Source organism: Muntiacus reevesi, chromosome 4 (genome assembly GCF_963930625.1).
Source record: "Muntiacus reevesi chromosome 4, mMunRee1.1, whole genome shotgun sequence".
NCBI lineage: Eukaryota > Metazoa > Chordata > Mammalia > Artiodactyla > Cervidae > Muntiacus > Muntiacus reevesi.
Window position 1 is genome coordinate 61880198 of NC_089252.1, and position 20402 is coordinate 61900599.

A 20402-nucleotide genomic window follows, 5' to 3' on the forward strand; every position below is an offset into this window, starting at 1 on the left:
TTAGATGAAGATCAGCAGAGTATGACACAACAGCCATCAATTCTCTGAGCAAACAGCAAGTCTAAGGCAAATATTTTGCTAACTTCTATAAGTCCAAAAACTAGACCTCCTGCTAAAAATCCACCTCCTTCCATGAAAACTTATATTAATACCATATACAAGCTGTTCTTACCCAAGCTGAGGCCTATGGGGCATATGGCAGGGGGGTTAGGGGAGAGTGTTAATATGACTCAGGGACAAGGAGCCCAGGCCGGGGGGGGGGGGCGGGGGGGCAGTAACCCAGGCAGAGTGGAGCACACACCACCCTCGCCAGCATGATCCACACAGCTCTGTCTGGGTGGTCACAGAAGAAAAGGAAAATTCCCATAAAACTGTGAGCAATCAGGACAGAAAGTTTTTTGAGGAATGTCACATATTCAAATAACTGGTTGACTAAACTAGAACAACACAAAACCAGCTTAGAGTATGGAATGAGGAAGGGAGCACCTCTTCTAAAGAAAAGATCGAAGCTACCATGAACCCCAGGAGACTCAAATCAGAGCAGGTTCATCGCTGGCTAGCAGCAGCACACGTTGTTTCAAGTGCCAAGTTTGGAAAAGATGGTTATCAGGGTAATGAAAGGAAATCTGTCCTGATTCAAATAATAACTCATCAGTAAAGCTGAATCCAAAATAAATGCGCTTCAGAGTGGTCTAAGCATCCCTGTAGCTTATCAGAATGGGGCATAAAAGGAGATACCTCTTAGGGAAAAAAGCAATCTATGAAAATGATTGAAGCATGTAGGAACTGCCCTTTAGATGTTTAATGCTGACAAGCAGAAACAATAATGGCTCATTAGCAATTTGGAGACTTCTCCAAACTGGTTGGGCAGTGGTTCCCCCAACCAGTAGCATCAGGGACACCTGGGAACTTGTTAGAAATGCAGGTTTCCAGGCCCTCCCCAAACTTACTGAATCAGAAGCTTCCCTGGTGTCTCAGACAGTAAAGAATCTGCCTGCAATATAGAAGACCTGGGTTCAATCCATGGTCGGGAAGATCCCCTGGAGAAGGAAATGGCAACCCACTCCAGTATTCTTGCCTGGGAAATCCCATGGACAGAGGAACCTGGTGGCCTACACACAGTCCAGGGGTCGCAAAGAGTCAATAAGATTGAGCAACTAACACTTTCACTTTCAGGTGCCAGCAATCATTAAGTCTTCCAAGTGCTTCTGATATACGGAAAGTTTACAAACTTTGCTTTACAGAAGCAGGAATCTTAACAGCTGGGTCTGGAAGGAACAACTCTCATGGACCAGGTGGTGTCAGGTAAGCCTTTCTTCAGAGCCTCTCTGCTAAAGCAGAGACAGAATGCTTAACTGACTAGTGAGAGGAGGGGAGACTCCCGCCAGCGGACGCCTCCTCTGAGACAGGCGGGAGCCCCGTGTTCACCTCTAACTCGGGCTCTGAGGCTGGACTCCGGGGAGTGTATGGCTCTGGGGCAGCTACCAGAGTGTAGGCCTGGCCGCTCCCCCATCGGCCCTGGAGCCCCCTAAGGAAGTCCCACTTGTCCCTGCTCACTTTGACCTGGTGGGCCGCTTGGCATCAACATGCTCCAAAGTATGGCCAAGTGTACCCTCCTCCAAGCTGCCTGTGGTTTAAAATGCCAAGAGATGATGCAAACACAGACCAGAAGTCAGTCCACTGCATCCCAGAGATAACAGAGTAGAAATATAGAGATATTTCTGTCCCCATTAATTCACTTCTCTCCTACCGATTTCAATAGCAGGTAAGATACATCCCAAATGTGGAAGCTACTGAGTAGTGAAGAGAGGGAAAAAAAGTTACCATGCTGTGCTTCAGAAAAGAGCCCACCGGTTTTTAATTCATCTGCAAACTAGTAAAAAATATTTTTTATTTTTTGCAACCAACCTGATAACATGGATCCCTCATTAGGAGTCTCAGACAAATTAACACTCTCAGAAAATGAAGAGATGGAGCGCGATCAACCCACTCTCTGAAAGAAAACAAGAGAGAACATGTTTGTTCACATTTAAAACCAGTGGACGTGACAGTTCATGAGCAGAGCAGCACTAGGAACGACAACAGAAAACAGCTACAGGAAGAGCATTCATTGGTCTCAAACAGTCTGCAGCAGGGACTGTCATTTGACACTTAACCAATTTTAATGGAAAACACTGTCATTACAAAGTTGAGGCCCCCAAATTATTTGGTTCATGGGCCCTGACTGTCCCAAGAAAGGGCAGCCCCTGATCCCAAGAAAGAGCTAACAGGTTCAACTTCAAAAGGCTTGATACACTGATAACTCAGTATCCAATTTTTAAAAAGATAATACAAATACACTAGAAGAAAATTATTTTTATTTTATTCTTAATCACATTTACTAACTAATGGAGTGTGGACACTAAACAACTTCTGCAGTCTTGGAATGGGATCCAACACCACCTCCATTTCCTTCTCCACCTGACTCCCCAGGGCACCTGCTTTTGACCGCAGTGACCACTGAAGACTCAGCTACAGAAGAACAAGCAGCATCGAGGGGAAGGCAGTACACCTAATGTGGAAGCTGTAATCACCCAGCGTAGTCTACACCGTGTCTGACAGATGGTGTGTGTCATCGCTGTTTTCCCTGAGATTTTAAAATACCCCAGGGCACCCCTGGGGGTTCCAATCAGCCCCCGGTGCGCTCCCGTGCTCCTTGTGGGAAACGTGGGGATGAAGTATTTTCTTAGATCTTAGGTCCATTTCCCTGGAAACAGGGTCTTCCATGAAGATCGCTGCGCATGTGAGTGAGGACAGCAGGAGTGGGGGCAGGGGGAGGAGTCAGGGAAGGGGGAGAAGGGGAGGGGGAGTGGGGAGACCCAGCGGGCAGGGGTCTGCTGTGCCAGCCTAACCTCCACTGACCCCTCGACCCCCGTGAAGGCAAGCGCCCTGGGCTTCCCTGCTCCCAAAACAGCTGTCACGGGGTGGGGGGAGGGGGGCACTGCTGCTCTCTGGGCCTGTGGGCAACGTGGACACAAAACGCCAGAGGGCAGTGCCGGGGCCCAGCCTCTACACAGGCGCCACTGGCCAGTCCCGGCCGGAAGCCACGTCGCCAACGTGTCCGGGGGCAGTGGGAGCATGAATGTCTCAGGGGGTTCCAGCTGGAGGGAGCAGAGCGGAGAGCGCAGCACCCTGCCTGCAGGCTCTGGGCAGCTCTCCGACCACTCTGCGGAGGGCGTGTCGTCTGCACACCCAACACCCTTCCCCACCGCTGCACCAGTTAGCCTTAGGAATCAATGAATTCTACCTGGGGAAACTTTTCGGTTGGCTCCCACGGGGCCCCAAGGCTGCAGAGTGTGAATACTGCCAAAGGCTTTTCTCATGTCACTCAGGGAGGACCCATCTGCCGAGAACGTTCAGGAACAGAGCCCAGGCTGAGGCTCGGACCCGGAGCTTCCCAAGTCTCGGCTGACAGCATCTGAAACTCGGTGCATGCCCCTCCCCGACACAGGCCTCATCCCCCAGGCTTCCAGCGGATCAGACCAAAACCCCAGGCGTTTCCTTGTCTCCTCTACTCACTCACGCCCTTCATCCAACCCCTCAGCACATTCTGTCTGCTCCTGAGGTAAAGGAAACCTCCCCAACTCCACCCCAGCAGGAAGGCTCCTTGGGGGTCAGAAAAGGTGGGCATCACTCCATAGTAAATGTCATACTCCTTTGCACTGGAATCCATCTTGGCAAAAAGACGCATATGAAGAAGGCCCAAGGGCAGGGCAGGTGTGGGAAAAGAAACAAGATAATTGGCCAGAGGAGAACAAAGAGCCAGAAGAACTGCCCCATATACATGGTTTAACTCCCTCCTCATCACAGGGGACCTTTCTCTCTGGGTGGGTGTTCCTGTTTTGTTTCTGTCTAAATACACAGTGTCTGTGTGTGCTCTCCCACATGTGGTGCTGTGTCTCTGAAAATAAACTTTGTACCCCTTTTCTGCAGTTTTTATCTTCTTAAATCATTCTTACTTTCAGAGGCAAGAGCCAGGTCGGCTTTGCTTCTGTCTCTAGTCCCTGGTGGAGTAGCAGGTAGGACTCCTGGCTTTCGTCCAGGATATACTCAGGTTCAAGGAACCAAGGGGAACTAAGATCCTGCTTCAAGACCACTCACTGTTGTCTCTCTGAGATCACCTTCTCACTCTGTCATCCGCTATGACCCCGGTTCAAGCCTCCATTGTCGTTTGCCTGAACTATTTTTTTATTTGTGTTTAAAAAAAAGTGGGGGTACACCCTGCAGCATGTGGGATCTGAATTCCCTGACCAGGGACTGAACCCATGCCCCCTGCAGTGGAAATGCAAATCTTAACCACTGGACTGCCAAAGAACTCCCTGCGTGAACTACCGCCAAAGCCTCCCACCTGCCTTCCTCGCTTCCATCTTTGTTCCAACTTCAGTCTTCCCACATCAGCCAGGGAGACCCTGCACAGACACCCTCCCTGCCCCGGCCCCCAGCGTCTCTCCTCCCACTCAGGCCCCGTGGCCCACAGGCTCCTTGGGACGCCTGGCCTCCCCACTGCCTCTCGGGCCTCACCCCCGCCACTGCCCCCACGCACGGCCCCGGTCATACTGGCCTCCCCGCGCCTTCTTCACTGACCCTCTCACAACACGGCTGGGCTGGGAGCCTTGCCTTTGCTCCTTTCTATGAAGCAGCTTTGGTAACGTTTTAACACTGGAACCTTGCTTTTGCTCCTCTCTGTGAAACAGCTTTGGTAACGTTTTAACACTGGAACTTCCCACACAGAGAGATGTTCTGCTACATGATATGAGGCCTATCACTTGCAGCTGTTCTAACTAAAGTGTGTGTCGCAGTGCGGAGGCGTCACAGCACAGCCTAGACTCCTGAAGCGAGGAAGGCATGCTGAGCGCTGCCGAGCACAGCGCCTGCCTGCATCGCCGGAAAGTGCTCCCTGCCAGGTGACACTGCCCTCCAGATTGGTCCAATGTGATGCGAGCGTTAGCAAAAACCTAAAACAAACTGCGTCTGCTATTTCTTGCCTAGCCAAGAAGAACACAGGAAGACGAAGCTGTTTCGGATCAGGATCCACATAATTCCCCCCACCCTCTCCCACCTACCTGCACGGCTGAGTGAGCACATCCAGCAAAGTTAGGGTACTTTAAACATCTGCCCCCTCGCTCAAGAGGAGCATTTACTTGAACTGCAGTCCCAACACGACCCTTGCCTGGCTTGTCTGACGTCGATCCCTGACCTTTGTGGGGGGGTGGGGGGCGGTGGAATTCAGCTTTGACTGTTTTTCAATCCTGAGAAATTCAACTCTGTCCCAAATCTGCACATCGCACACCTGAGTGCAGGAAACATACCTCCTAGAAGGCAGATCGAGCATCTGTGCTTCCTCCACCAGAGGTGTCACCCCAGTCCAGCCACTTACTCTCCACCCCTAGCCACTCGCTCCTTCCATCCACTGACTCAGCTCACAGGAAGGAAGCTGGAAATATGCTTTTCCCACAGCCTTACATCTCCAAGGATGTTTGACTGTGTCTTATAAATGAGAGTCCCCCCAGGAGGCCTGGCTCTGTAGATGGACGTTGAACACAGGGTCTCAAGAAGATCGCTGGCTGAGAATCACTCTTCCTGCCACCACCAAGGCCCCTGGCAAGAGCTGCCCACAGGTGCCAGCACTTCACAGCCCTCCTTCAGTCTGGGCACCACGACTGTGACACCTCTGCCACTGGAGGCAAAGTTCAGTCTCTTCTGAAAATAAAGACAGGACTCAACCCTTCTGGGGCTTCCCAGGTGGAGCTTGTGGTAAAGAATCCACCTGCAATCCAGGAGCTGCAAGAGATGCAGGTTCGATCGCTGGGTTGGGAAGATCCCCTGGAGGAGGAAATGGCAACCCACTCCAGTATTCTTGCCTGGAGAATCCCACGGAAAGAGGAACCTGGTGGACTACAGTCCATTGGGTCGCAGAGTCGGACACGACTGAATCAACTTAGCACACACACATGCGACCCCTCCGAGGTCTGTAACCAGACAGAATTATCCACGGCCACAGTGGGAAGCTGCACTATAGTTCATCCTAACTTCCTGCATTGGGGAACATAATGCAAATTTGAAGTACATTTCGAATTTCAATCACTTCTGGGAACCCTTGTCAGGATGTGGTTATTCTGAGGCTCCTCTTAGAGACAGAAAACCTTTCATCGGGGATGGCCTGTGACTGGTTTCCCTTCCAGGTGCTGGGGTCAGCTAAAGATAGCATGCAGCCAACTCTACACCCCAAAGATCTAACGGGAATAATGACCCAGCGGCAACAGCTGCTGGCAGCCTCCTGAGGTTTAATGCTGGCTGCTCTTCATTATTTAAGAGGAGAAGCCGTGGGATACACTGGGAGATGACTCATGTGACAAATGTGTATGTGCTTGGAATTTTTCCTGTTAAGAATGTACAACCTTCATGAGGGAAGTCCATGAGCTTTCCAATGCTTTTTCATATTAAAATCAACATGAAAAGGTTTTTTTCTGTTCCTTCTCACCTTAAACAAAAAAAAAAGGAATTCAAGAATAGCTTTTTGTCTTGTTTTCCTATTAAAGGAATGTAAATAAATGAAGAATTCTAGAAAATCTCAGGATTGAAAGTTCTGTTCCAAGCAGATGGCATTTTTTTTGTTCTGCAATTTAGGGACTGTGGCCTGAAGCTGTTAATATTTCTCCGTGATTCTGTCCTCAGCTACTGTCAATGCAAATAGAATTCCTGGTGTCTGGGTCCTGCGGGGCATCCTCCCTGAGCACTGACCTCTGAGGAGCAGTTGTTCCCTCCACGGCTCCCAGCCCTTCAACCCCACTTAAGGACGGGCCCATTGGCTGGAGCTCCGCTGCCCCTGGGGAATGGCATGTTCCGTAAGGTGATACAGAGCTCTGTTCGCCAGGAGCTGGGAGACTAGGAGACACACCAAGTCTAACGCAAGCAGAAAGACTCCAAAGTCTCTGTTTGACTGAGGAGGAGCCGGCTGCCAGGCCCCCGAGGGTACAGGTAGCAGAGCTGGGGCCCCGGCCCCCAGGCCAGAGCTCCCACATCCCCCTCCACCCAGGGCCTCCTGGACGACATAGATGACAGAAAGGGGCTCTTTGAGGCATCTCCTGTGGGGGCAGGCGTGCATAGTGGCGAGGGGTCTCCTGAGGTAGCTCTGAGAACCTTGTCTGTCAGCAAAGGTAGTGTTTCCCTGGAGGACATGTCCCGTTATAGCAGCCGCAGGGCAGCAGATTCATGCACGATCAGGCAAATATTTGTCCCCTCTGCTGACTGAGCTTCTGCCACGGCACTCGCAGGACTGTTCACACATGGCAGCAGGACCAGCCCCCACGCCTCTGTCATGACCACCTGCCACTTTGATTTCGGGATCAGATGCCACTTTCTGCTATCTATGCAAACATAGAAGGAGAAACGGTGCTGCCAGAGACAAAGCATTTGAAAAGAGAAAGGGTGGTCAGGGTCTCACCCTCCTGCTCAGCTGAAGAAACCCAGGAGTGACGTGAGAGCTCCAGGTAAACGCCAGCCACAACACTGTGGGCATGGAGCGCGGAGGGTCTGTGGTCAGGGCAACTCCACCCTGGGCTGATGCAAACACCAGAGGTTAAACCTCAACTGCCTCTCACCCAGAACAAGTGGCGTCTTCAGAGGAGGCACTATGAGATCGCCCTTCTCATTTACACACAAAATAGGAACCACCAAAAAACTGCCACATTTGACTCAAAATTTTAAAGTGGAGAAATTGAAACCTGTTTCAAAATAAATATTACCTCAAATCCCTATGGCAGATTCTTTTTTTTTTTTTCTTTCTTTCTTTTGGATAGTTGTAAAAGTAAAATTCACATCAAAATAGAGATGTAAAAACTTAAAAGAAATAAGAAAACATGTGAAGACATGAATTATAAGTGAGTACTCGGGGAATTTTTATTGACTTGTCCCACTGTTCTTAAAGGGTTGTGTCATCCACTAAATCTGGCCCAGAAGAGACACCCAATCAGAGGTCCATCCAATAGGTCATGTTGGTCCTGAAAGTCAGATTTTGACTAGAAAGGACTGTCTTAGCTGTTTCTTCTGCATGACTGGTGAAAGTCCCAGAGAGTGAACGCTTTCAGATAGTTACTCATCACCTACCAGGATCTAGACACTGTCACACGCCCAGGAGTGCAGCCTGACATAACTATGCCTTGGTGTTCATAGAGGTTACCATCAAGAGAAAGAAGACCAACAACCCACACACAAACAAAGCTTCATATCAGGTGGTGACCAGGGAAAAACAACAACGTTAAAGGTTTCGGGGGTTCTGGGAATGCTCTTTTAGGAGAGCCAGAGAAAGGCTTTCTGATACGAGTAGCATCTGAGTGAACTCAGGAATGAGTCAAAGGCTGAAGCCAAAGACTGAAGTATGTGGTTCCTGAGCAGGATGCATAGTTTGTGCGGGGAAACCCTTGAGGGCTGGAGCAAGATGAGCAAAGACAGAGTCATGGGAGCGGATGTTACAGACATGGCAGGAGCCAGTTCTGCAGATCTTTGTAGAATAGGAACAGGGATTTTGGACTTTTTACTCCAGAAAGTCACAGGAGGCCTTTAAGCACAGGACTGACATCATGTGGCAGAGATTCTGAATAGATCCTTTGAGATGCGCTGTTAGGAACACTACAGGGAGTCATGGGTCAGAGCCAGGAGCGTGGTCAGCCCAAGAAACTGTGCAGCTAGGACAGTCAACACGTGGGAGAGACTAGAATTGAGAGGAAGGCAAGATGAATAAGAGAAATCAGGAGTCCTATTTTAGGCATGGTGATCCTGAGATGCCCAAAGAAGTCCACCAATCAACATGTGAAGGAAAAGACTATAGCAGGAGAGAGGTTTCCATCTCTCAGAGAAAAGCTGACAGAGAACTTCAGGAACGGGCGACTTTCATAAGTGAGGGTGTCCTCGGGACTGATTGATTTTGGCCATGGAAGGGGGCATCCAGAATGTGCTTTAGCTTACTCCCTGGTTCTCAGAAGCTCATGCACTGACAATTATTGATTTGGTCAGGGAAGCTGTCAATTATTGATTTGGTCAGGTTTAAAACTGGCTCTGATGCTTATGTGTGGACAAACAAGAAGTGGTCCTCTCGTGAAAAGTTGGGATGATTTTAATTCTCTACTTATTGGCCATCTGAGTGAATGAGTTTCCTAAGAAGCAGTAGTAAACAGTTAAAAAAAAAAAAAAGAGAGAGAGAAAGAACTGGATGACTTTGTGTGTGTGTGTGTGTGTGTGTACATATATACAGTATGCATATATACACAATTTAAGCTTGCGGTAAATTCTAAATAACATTTTAGGAGAAATTAACATGATATTCTAGTGGCAGAAAGCAAAGAGAAACTGAAGAGCTTCTTGATGAAGATGAAAGAGGAGAGTGAAAAAGCTAGTTTCAAACTCAACGTTCAAAAAGGCTAAGATCATGGCATCTGGTCCCATCACTTCATGGCAAATAGAAGTGAGGAAAGTGGAAGCAGTGACAGATTTTATTTTCTTGGGCTCCAAAAACACTGCAGATGGTGACGGAAGCCATGAAATTAAAAGATGTTTGCTCCTTGGAGGAAAAGCCATGACAAACCTAGACAGTGTATTAAAAAGCAGAGACATCACTTTGGTGACAAAGGTCCATATAGTCAAAGCTATGGTTTTTTCCAGTAGTCATGTAGGGATGTGAGAGTTGGACCATAAACAAGGTTGAGTGCTGAAGAAATGATGCTTTTGAATTGTGGTGCTGCAGAATATTCTTGAGAGTCCCTTGGACTTCAAGGAGATCAAACCAGTCAATCCTAAAGGAAATCAACCCTGAGTATTCTTTGGAATAACTGATGCTGAAGCTCTAATATTTTGGCCACCTGATGCAAGGATCTGACTCATTGAAAAAGACCCTGATGCTGGGAAGATTGAAGACAGAAGGAGAAAAAGGCAGCAGAGGATGAAATGGTTAGATAGTATCACTGACTCAATGGACATGAATTTGAGCAAACTCCAGGAAATAGTGAAGGACAGGGAAAATTGGCATGCTGCAGTCCATGGGGTCACAAAGAGTTGGACACAACTTAGCGACTGAACAACAATAACATGCAAGAACTAGATATTTGCTCCAGGTTAGGAATCATTCATCATCATGCTGGAGCTGAAACTCCAATACTTCGGCCACCTGATGTGAAGAGCCAACTCACAGAAAAGACCCTGATGCTGGAAAGACTGAAGGCAGGAGGAGAAGGGGATGACAGAGGATGAGATGGTTGGATGGCATCACTGACTCAATGAACATGAGTCTGAGTAAACTCCAGGAGTCGGTGATGGACAGGGAAGCCTGGCATGCTGCAGTCCATGGGGTCACAGTTGGACACAGTTAGTGACTGAACAACCATAATAATCTGTCCCATAAACGAAATAAACAAGCATATACTGTTTTTAAAAGATTACAAGGAAATATAATATGAGTTAACGTAGCTTTTTCTGGGACTTCCCTGGTGGTCCAGTGACTAAGGCTCTGGGCTCCCAATGCAGGGAGCTGGTCAGGGAGCTAAATGCCACATGCCTCAACTGAAGCTCCCATAAGCTGCAGTGAGGTCAAGGATCCTGAGTGCTGCAACCAAGACGTGATAGAGCCACATAAATAAACAAGGAGTTAATGTAGCTATTCCTAAGCTGGCATAAGGGTAAATTTTCACTTTTTATAGTTTTCTGTGTTTTTCAAATTTTTACAGTAATCAAAAAAATTTAACACAAAGAAATTCCACTTTATGAAGACTCTCAGTCTCCACACTCTCCAGTAAAACCAGCGTCCATGGTTTGAGTTGGCAATAAAAGACCCAAGCTCTGTTCCTGAAGAGCTCAGCTCAGCACACAGCAGGAGGAACATGGACCCAGGGGCCTGTGAGGAGCCAGAACAGCCAGAAAGGCAAAGAGGCGGGGATGGCAGACTTCAGACAAGGATTAGCAGGGGCTGAAGCTCAGAGGTGAGAGAGAGAATAACTTTCAAAGAAACAACAAAGGGTTCAGTCTGACCTTGGTGAGCCCAAAGGCTGTGCTGGGCAGGAGGGGAGACAAGGCAGAGGAGGACAAAGACCTCAGAGGAAACTCTGGACCAGAAAGGAACTGGAGTTCTACCTGAACTATCAGGAGACTCTTTTTTAGGTATCTAAAGACCCAAACCTAACATGTGGGGGATCTTAATGAGCCTTTCTCTCTGTCCAATTTCTGGGACTGACATGAAGACCTCTCTAGAGAGGTCTGAGCTCTCTGCACACTTGACCAAAGTGACCAGGGTTCTCTTTTCCTGGGGGGGAAAGAAGTCTTCAGAGGCTCCTACTGGCCTCTCTACTACCTGATGAGATAGAATCACAGAAAAAGCCACTCTTGGAACTTCCCTGGTAGCCCAGTGGTTGACTGGAACTTGTGGTGCAGGGGATGCGGGTTCCATCCCTGGTCAGGGAAATAAGATCCCACATGCCATAAAGCCAAAAAATTCTTTTTAAAAAGAAAAAGCATCTCTCCATCACCTTGGTCTATTTTAAGAACTTAATCAAGACTCTTTCTTCTGACCCTTTGGTCCCCGTGACAGCTCTAGAGAGCTGAGGCTGAAGATTAGGCAAAGCTCCAAAGAAGATGCACTTGCCTTGTGGCCTCAATTTTAGTGTGGATGTGGCCAATAGAGGTGTAAGCAGCAAACAAGTAACTATGTAGGTCTCCTGAGCTAGAGGTCCCTGGGAAGGTCACAGAACACTTTACAGCATTTTTAATAGGATTGTGATGGTTTGGACCAGATATTTTTCCCTAATTCAAGCAGTCCTTGAGCTCTTGAGCAGTTCTTGCAGAAAGTGAAAATAGCTTCCCAATCCAGACTTCCTAGATGCATTTCCAAAATACTTCAAATTTGTAGTATGTATTTCAGGAAATGTGATGTAAAATAAGGATGCCAACTTGTTCTTATCAGAAAAGTGACTGTACTTATGGACAAAAAACAAAGTCATGCTTAGTTAGATCAGGTGGTTCTCTTTTAAATGAACTTAAAGAACCTGGAACACACTCACTTCTATAAAAGTTAAAGGTGGAAAAAAAAAGTTACAGGTAGGAGAAGAGGAGATATCCTGGCAATTACTAGAATGCTGCTGCTGCTGCTAAGTCGCTTCAGTTGTGTCTGACTCTTCGCGACCCCAGAGATGGCAGCCCACCAGGCTCCCCCATCCCTGGGATTCTCCAGGTAAGAACACTGGAGTGGGTTGCCATTTCCTTCTCCAATGCATGAAAGTGAAAAGTGAAAGTGAAGTCGCTCAGTGGTGTCCAACTCTTTGCAACCCCATGGACTGCAGCCCACCAGGCTCCTTCATTCATGGGAGTTTCCAAATTACTAGAATAGTCATACCTAAAAGAGAACCCACTTTATTTATTCTTTTTTTTTTTTTTTTTTTTTTTTTTGACTGTGACATGTGGATTGTGAGATCTCAGTTCAGTTCCCTGACCATGGCTTGAACCTGGGCCACCATAGTGAAAGCCGGGGATCCTAACCACTAGGCAAAAGGGAATTCCTGAGAACCTACTTTAAAATAACCCCCAATTTTCATATTACAGAGAAGGGGACATGGTGTAATTAAAATATTATTGAGTTGACTAAAAAAGTTCATTCAGGTTTTTCTGTAAGATGTTATCAAAAACTTGAAAGAACTTTTTGACCAACCCAATAGTTTAATAAATAAATCATGAAACTTAGATATATTTTCTTTTACATTTAACAAAATTTAATGTATAACGCTACTCTGACCTGATAACTAGAACAAAGCAAGAATGTGTTCAGCTGACACTTTGGCATATATTTTCTGACAAAGTCATATAACATGATCCAATTTCCTTGGATTTACTTTTTATTTCTGCAGCATAAAACAGGTTCATTTCTGCAAATATATTAGAAAGATCCATCCATGTTTCCTAATGGCTTCTCCTAATCTTTGCTATTCAAAACATGCTTTTCTGAATTTCACCCTGTCACCTTCCTTGTTAATACTTCTCTACAATCGTCAAGTGGTCTGATTCTGCCAGGGCCTCATTGATCAGGTCCTACCAGTTCAGCACCATCACTTTCAATAACTGCATGAAATTCTACATCTGCATCCAGTTTCACGAGTTAGGTTATGTCTTATTTGTATTACGTTATAGAATCTTTACATCATCTGGCAATCAGCAGGGAATGGACCAACAGAGGTGCCTCAGAGGAGCAGTTACACAGAAAAGATCCGGGAGTAGAGGTTGACTTTCTAAGCGGTCAGTTAACTTTTAATCCATCCACGGATTAACAGTTAATCCATCTTCTGCCCAACCCTACTTAGAATAGAACTGGATGTAACAATCTGTCAGCAGTGAGAGGATGACATGAAACGATGCTTTTGATGTTCAACAGTCCTAAATTCCTTCTCCTCCCATGACAGCAAAGACATCTATAATCATCTCTTTCTGGTTTAAATGTGCCAGTGTTGTAACAGTTTCTACTTCCCTACACAATCTCATAACTCTGTGCTTTCTTGCACAGATAAATAAGATGAAAAAGAGGTGGATGCATTTTCAAACAGCAGACTGATCTCAGGGCAGAAGGAAAAGTGGGAAGATGAAAATTCATTTACATCCCCTGCCATACATCAAGATTCATCGCCATGTACAACCCAGGGTGACCTCAGGTTCAGAGACATTTCCACTTGCCCTTTGAGGTCTACTGTGAGGCGTTTGCCTCATCTGACTCTGGAGTAACAACTCCTGTCTTGTTTCAGATGCTGCTTGGCAATTTTATTTCTGAGGACAAAAGGGCAATTACAAGTCAACCTTAGGAAAACGACCCAGGAAACAGAGTATCCAGAAGTGTGGTTTAGGGGTGAATGTTGTTGGGGAAAGTGAAATAGAAGAGGAACAACAAGAAGAATGTCAACTGGGTGTAAGTAGATGAGACTAAATTCCCAGTCATCCATATTCTCAGGGTAAACTGGAGCAGCATAGCATCTGAAATATGCCAAAGGCCAAAGTCCACACCCCTCCAATTTCATCCATCCTATGTTTGTCTTAATATATTTTACTTTTTGTCACATTTTCTTTGTATTGAGATGTGGGTAAACTAGCTGACCAGAGTGAGTCCCTAGGAAGAAAGGGACCGTGTGTCCTAGTCATCTTTGTACTTTCACCCTCTCTGCCATGTACATGGTGAGGCTCAATAATTTGTTTCTTGAACCGAATCCAAGCCTTTCAGTCAACATCAAATCTGATGTTTGCAAAGAAAAGGGATAGGAAACCATACCAGTAAAGGCCCCGAGATGTATTTCTACTAGACTCAAGTTAAAGGGAAAAGAAAAAACAGGTAGTTCTGGCCAAACAAACGAGGTTATATGGGGTAAGAAACAATGGAAGACCTTTATACTTAATCCATCTTTTACCCAACCCTGCTTTTAGAATAGAACTGGATGTAACAATCTGTCATCAGTGAGAGGATGACATGAAAGGATGCTCTTGATATTCAACATTCCTAAATTCCTTCTCCTCCCATGAGAGCAAAGGTATCTATAATCATCTCTTCCTGGCTTAAAGATTTCCAGGAACTGGTTGTGTTGCAAGTCAATAACTCCGTCCAATGTAAGATGCCTCAATAGTCACTAAGAATTTGAAAATGTCCTCAACCAGAGATCTCTTGACTTCAGAACTGTTAAGATCTCTTTCAGCTGCTGGAGGCCAGCCCTCACCCGCCTATCTTCCCTGATGATTCATGTACCTGGTGTCTGCAGGGCAGAGAGACAGTAAGATCTCTACACTCAATACAGGAAAACTTCTGCCTTCCCCAAAGTACCAACCCAACAAATGACCTATTGGACATCCCCTGAGGAGTCTACGATTACCATCTTCAAAATAAATTAAAGAACTTCAATTTTCCAATAATACCATTTCAGGCATAATTACTGTGCTACTAACATTGCTCTCACTCTGTTCAAGCACAAGAACAAACAGTCCAGGACAACCTCAGGTCCTCTGCAGTGGTCATTAATCTTTCAATAACCTTCTGAGGCTATTGACAACAACTGACTGTAACCAAACTACATAAACTTGGTAAAGATTCTAGGTGTCTTGTGTCATCTGAGTCAGTCTACTGATACTCTGCTTAAACCACGTATGAAGCCATGACACATGCAATCCCAACCCTAGATTGTTTTAAATTAAACCAATGTATTTGGCAGTCACTGTCAATATTTAGGCTTCCCTGGTAGCTCAGGCAGTTAAGCATGTGCCTACAATGCAGGAGACCGGGGTTCGATCCCTGGGTCGGGAAGATACTTAAGTCAATACTTAAGTTCTCAATACTAAATAACCCCTCCAAAAGATCAAATCCTACTACCACTTACACTCTAGGATGCTGTTCTACTTATAGTCACCTACTGCACTGGACCAAGTCAGAGTCTTATTTCAGTCAGCCATTAAATTTTCAAGAAGAATAGTATTCTTCCTACTTTCCAGAATAAGAGCAATCTTTCCCATCTCACTGTGACAGAATTCAGATATCTCAATCAAGTTCCAGACTGATGGGGAAGATTCAAGGTTCTTCCTGGGCTTTCCCCCTAGTGCTTGTGGTAAGAGAGTCTGGGTCTCGCAGGAAAAGTAGAAGGCCGGTCCAACCACGAAGGATGCTGGGAGCCTCCTTCCAGTCTGACGGCAGCGCAGCTCCCACTGCAAGTGGCCCAGGACCGAGAGAAAGGTCAATCCTGACTGCAATCCGGCACCAGTCAATGGCTTACTGAAAACCCCTGGCATTTTCAGGACAGAATCTGGAGGGCCGGCCAGCTAGCCCTTCCCTGCAGCCCACAGTGCACCACTGTTAAGGCAAAGGAGAGCCAAAGAAAGAACACTTGACTTGGTCCTGAAAAGAAATACCATCCCCAGGCTGGAACTGGTTATCTCGCCCCCATCCTTTCCCTGAGGTCCAGCCTGCAGCAGCCCAGTTAATCAGTGCTTGGATTGACTGCAAATCCAGACTTTGAGGATGCTGGCCATGGTGTTACCTGATGTCTCTGTGACAAACACCTCCTGAATATCCAAACTCAAGTCAAGGAAAACAGCGTGACTTGGGTGTGTCCCCATTCTGCCTTGTCTATCATAAAATTCAGCTAAATTCAGGCCTAACCAGAGTAATTTAATGAGATCATCTGCAATGATGATTCATTCACCTCCTTCAAAATGGTCTTTGCTCTGTTTTATCGTTTGAGCATGTTACGTTCATAAATCGCTTCAAACCAGATGCTAGAAACAAGATACATAATACATGCCATTCTTGGGTAAATGTTATTTTCTTTCTGGGACAGTCTTACCTGCATATGAGTCTATTTTTCACCAAGGCTGTAAATATCTCCTGAAATAGTTTATGCTGGGGATGTTTGCTGAAATTTCTCTCATTCTTGTAGTTTACACTAAGATGAAACAAATAGAAAAGCATTTTGTAATAACAATTATTTAGACTGCCTCAAAATTACCAGTGCAGAGAAAGACCACCTATATACATGCAAATGTTGAAGGATTCTTGAAATTCAGGGTATTGCCAAAGCAAGTATCAGCTGTTGAAATAGGAGGTGGAAATTATAGAGTTAATAATAAAGATTAGAGTCAAGCATATATATTTCATTTTATTACAGTATATTATTCCCTATAAACACTTAATAGTTAAAATTTGTGAGAGGGAAGAAAAGGCCACATGGAGAGCAAGAGTGCTAGAGTATGTGATCTAGACAGCCGTGCAAAAGGGAGACAAGGCCCCCTCCCTTCACCTCACTACCTGCCACAGCTGTGGCCACTATAGCTGTTACCACCTCTGGACACCATGCATATCCCCTTGTGGTCAATAGCCCTTCAACTGTGAGAGCTTTTGTGGTTATGGATTGTGTTGGGGGGCGGGGAGTGGGTAATACAACAAAGCTGTGAGATATTCTAACTTCAGTTCTCTCTCTCCTGATATTACAGCCAAAAGAGAGGTTAAAAGTATCCCAAAGTCATACCCTTTAAAAGGATCACATTGCCATGGAATATATAATGATATTTCATGCACATTCAAATGGACCAGTTTTTAGAACTAGGCTAGATAAACTGGAATTCCATAAATACACTGCCTCAGAGGCAGGTTTTGCAGCCTTATTATTGCCATTTGTACTGCACCACCTTCATGCTATGTCAGAGGTCATGGGACTGACTATGCCCCCCTAATCTAGTTCATAGTAGAGAAGGGCTGTCATAGTTCTTAGTACACACATATGAGTAGACTGAACATGTAACAATTTTTTAAAGACTTCTGCATTCCTCACTAAACATGTATTTTAAAAATATTAACTCATGTAACATCATGTGATGTTTGTGGACTATTAAATTCATTGTCAGAAAATAACAGGGAAACAAGACTTGGACCAAAGCAATAAATGATCATTTTAGAATATTTATATTGGTATTTCATATCATTCATTATTTACACGGTACTTAGTGTCAAATGACCTCAGGGAGACCTCTTCAGGGAGAGCTGGAGAAAACCAGCTCCCTGAGCAGGGGTGGCCCACACAGCACACAGCTTCTAAGAGGTCTCCATGGCAACAGGAGGGCGAACCACGGGCTGGCCCTTCCAACGTGAAAGGGGAGGGCAATGTTTCAACAGAAAGCCTGAGCACTTTGACAACCACGTCCTCAGCCATCATGGGTGCTCACAGCGGGGGCTTTCATGCCTCCTCACAGCAGGCGAGATATGCACCCACCAAAAGCTAAAGACAAAGCTCACTATCAGCCTCGCCAGGTCAACCTGATGTAGGAAACGTCAGATGTATGTCAGCCGGTGTCCCGAGGCTCCCAGGTCACTTCCGCCTGCAGCCAGTCTGCTGCTCACACGGCACTTCCGGGAGTGGGCTAAGTGCTATCTTCAATTATTAAATTCAGAATCCCCGTGGTACATTTTTAAATGGACTTTCCATTTTAGCTCCTGTGACAAATCAATCTTTGGGCTAATTAGCAGCCCAGGCTGCTAAAGGCAAGGCGCATGCTGGATTTCTTACCTAAAATTTTCAAGTTCAACAGCTTCTGTGGACTCATGCCACCGACCTCGAGCTCTCTGCCCACCTGCCCTGACGGCAGGCTCAGACTTCATCACGCTGTTCTGGGCGCTATCGAAGTGAATGGCTGGAAGCTATGGAAACAGAAGCACAGAGGACTTGAGGAGGACAATTCAGCACAGAATAAAGACAGTCATACAGAAACAGAGGGGCGGGTGAAGGAAACGGGTGTGCCCCAAGCCAACAGTTAACATGAGAACTGTGTCAAATGTCTGGATTTCCCAAGATTTAGACACCCTAGACACTCTGCTCATCTACTCTCTCCACCTTACGCTGCTGTTTCTTCATAACTTGTGACACCACCTGTCATATCTTACAGTTTTTACATGTTTTCAGTCTCCCTTGATTACACTGTCAGCTCAACGCAGCAGGAGCTTGCCCATGCTGTTCAGTGCCGTATCCCCAGCAGCTCCCACTGTGCTGGGGATCCAGACCTGGGGAGGCCTGGGTACTGGGGGCTCTTGCAGCTTCTTCGGTGATTCCAGTGTGCAGTCAGAGCAGAGGGTTGGCAGATCCAGCTAGAAACTCTGGTCTAGATGACTGAGAAGGAGTCATCTTCACTCTCCTTCATATTTACCAATCATGCACACTGAACGCCAACTCTTAGAGCTATGAAGGTAAAGAGATTCTATCCCTTTTAATCAGTCTGAACATTCTGATTCCTCTATCATGTTTATAAAAGTCATGAAAATATACTACAAATAGCCATAAGGAAAGGAAAAATTTGCTTACATTAACTAAAACAATTTGAGTATGCCCCTACTTATAATTTTAACAGTAATTATTTAAATTAATTTTAAATAATTAAATTATTTAAATTAAATTGTGATATTATCAGTATTCAAGCTGTCTCTCTTACCTGTAATTGGGATAACCCTGAGGACTTCTTTTTGTACCACAATAAAATTGAACAAGGTGCAAACAAATACTCTTTTCCAAAGTACAAATAAGGAATATTCTGTAATTAGCTAAGTTACTACAGATGAGGTAAGAAAAGCATGATATAACAAAACAAACTTTTATTTTCCGTAATCATTCTGTTCCATACAATCATCAAATAATGCTACAATATGCTGTGCTTATCACCTTATTTCATCAAAGCATTTGATAGAAACCTGCATAAAGATGCCATTTCTTCATCTAACGAAAACATGCCAGATTGCCCACAAGGCAGTCAGCTAACAGAAATACATTCTAATAGGGACATTGTTTAATGGCTAGCAAAATCCCCCAAACCCTTCTTCATCATATGCCCGTCATAGCTGAATTCTCAAAAGATTAATAATAAATCTTATATCCTGTAAAACCACATGTCTAACTCAGTTCAGTTAGCCAACCAATCGACAATCACCACAAGACAACAGACCACAGCCCCTTGAGGCACAACGGTTAGTGGTTAAGAGAATGAACTCTATACCAGATCCCCTTGCTTGAAAACTACTCTTAGACAGCTGTGTGATCTTAAAAGTTACTGAGTCTCACTGTACATTGGTTTCCACATCATCACAATGGAGATAATAATTGTATGCAGCTCAGAGTTATCGTGAAAACTAAATGACTTAGGATTTATAAAGCATTTGCTATTTGCCAGACATAGTTCTCAGTGCTTTATACTCTTTTAATCCTCAAAATTGCTCCCATTGCCAGATGCATTTGCTAAATAAATGAGATTTGTCCTTCCAAATTAGATGATGAGATGTGATAACCCAAATGATTCCAGGCATGAGGTCACAACAATGAGCAGACTGTCCTGTGTTACTCAGAACATGGAATGATGCAGCAGACAAGAAGTAGGCTTTCCAGATCCAAGAGCTCTCAAAACCCCTTGCCATCAGCCCAACCGCCAGAACACCACTGCAAGAGCCAGCGCTGAGAGAACAGCCCAATGTACTTCTGAGAGAGGGCGGGTGGGAAGCAGAGGCAGCTTGTAGCCATTCCCTTTGGCAGCAGAGCAGGTAGCTGATGCTGGGAATCCTCCCATGGACATGCAGTGCATGAGATAGACTTGACATCTGTAGCTGCAAAGACCAGGAACTTAAGAGAATTTTTAAGCAAACAGCCTAATATATATTCAAATAAAAGTGTAAGTCTGAAACTCAGTTCAAAGCATAGAGCCTTTTCTCTTGGGTTCCCAGTTCCTTAGGCTCTCTGAGAATCCTCTATCTACCATATAAGTAGGTCCACAACCTGGAACAGCCACAGTCAGGGTATCCAGAGTGGCAGGGCCAGGTAAACAGCCCCTTACAGACTTCT

At 45.6% G+C, this 20402-nt stretch overlaps 1 protein-coding gene across 1 annotated transcript in view; it reads right to left on the reverse strand.

The window, feature by feature from the left end:
- Positions 1 to 20402, reverse strand: part of NEK10 (NIMA related kinase 10) — a 263349-nt gene that overhangs the window by 209175 nt on the left and 33772 nt on the right. Inside the window, exons 3-5 of the mRNA XM_065935224.1 lie at positions 18093 to 18223; positions 16377 to 16475; positions 1909 to 1993 (exon numbers count right to left, since the gene is read on the reverse strand). Of these exons, the coding sequence (XP_065791296.1) occupies positions 1909 to 1993; positions 16377 to 16475; positions 18093 to 18223 (315 nt within the window). The remainder of the gene's footprint in view (positions 1 to 1908; positions 1994 to 16376; positions 16476 to 18092; positions 18224 to 20402) is intronic.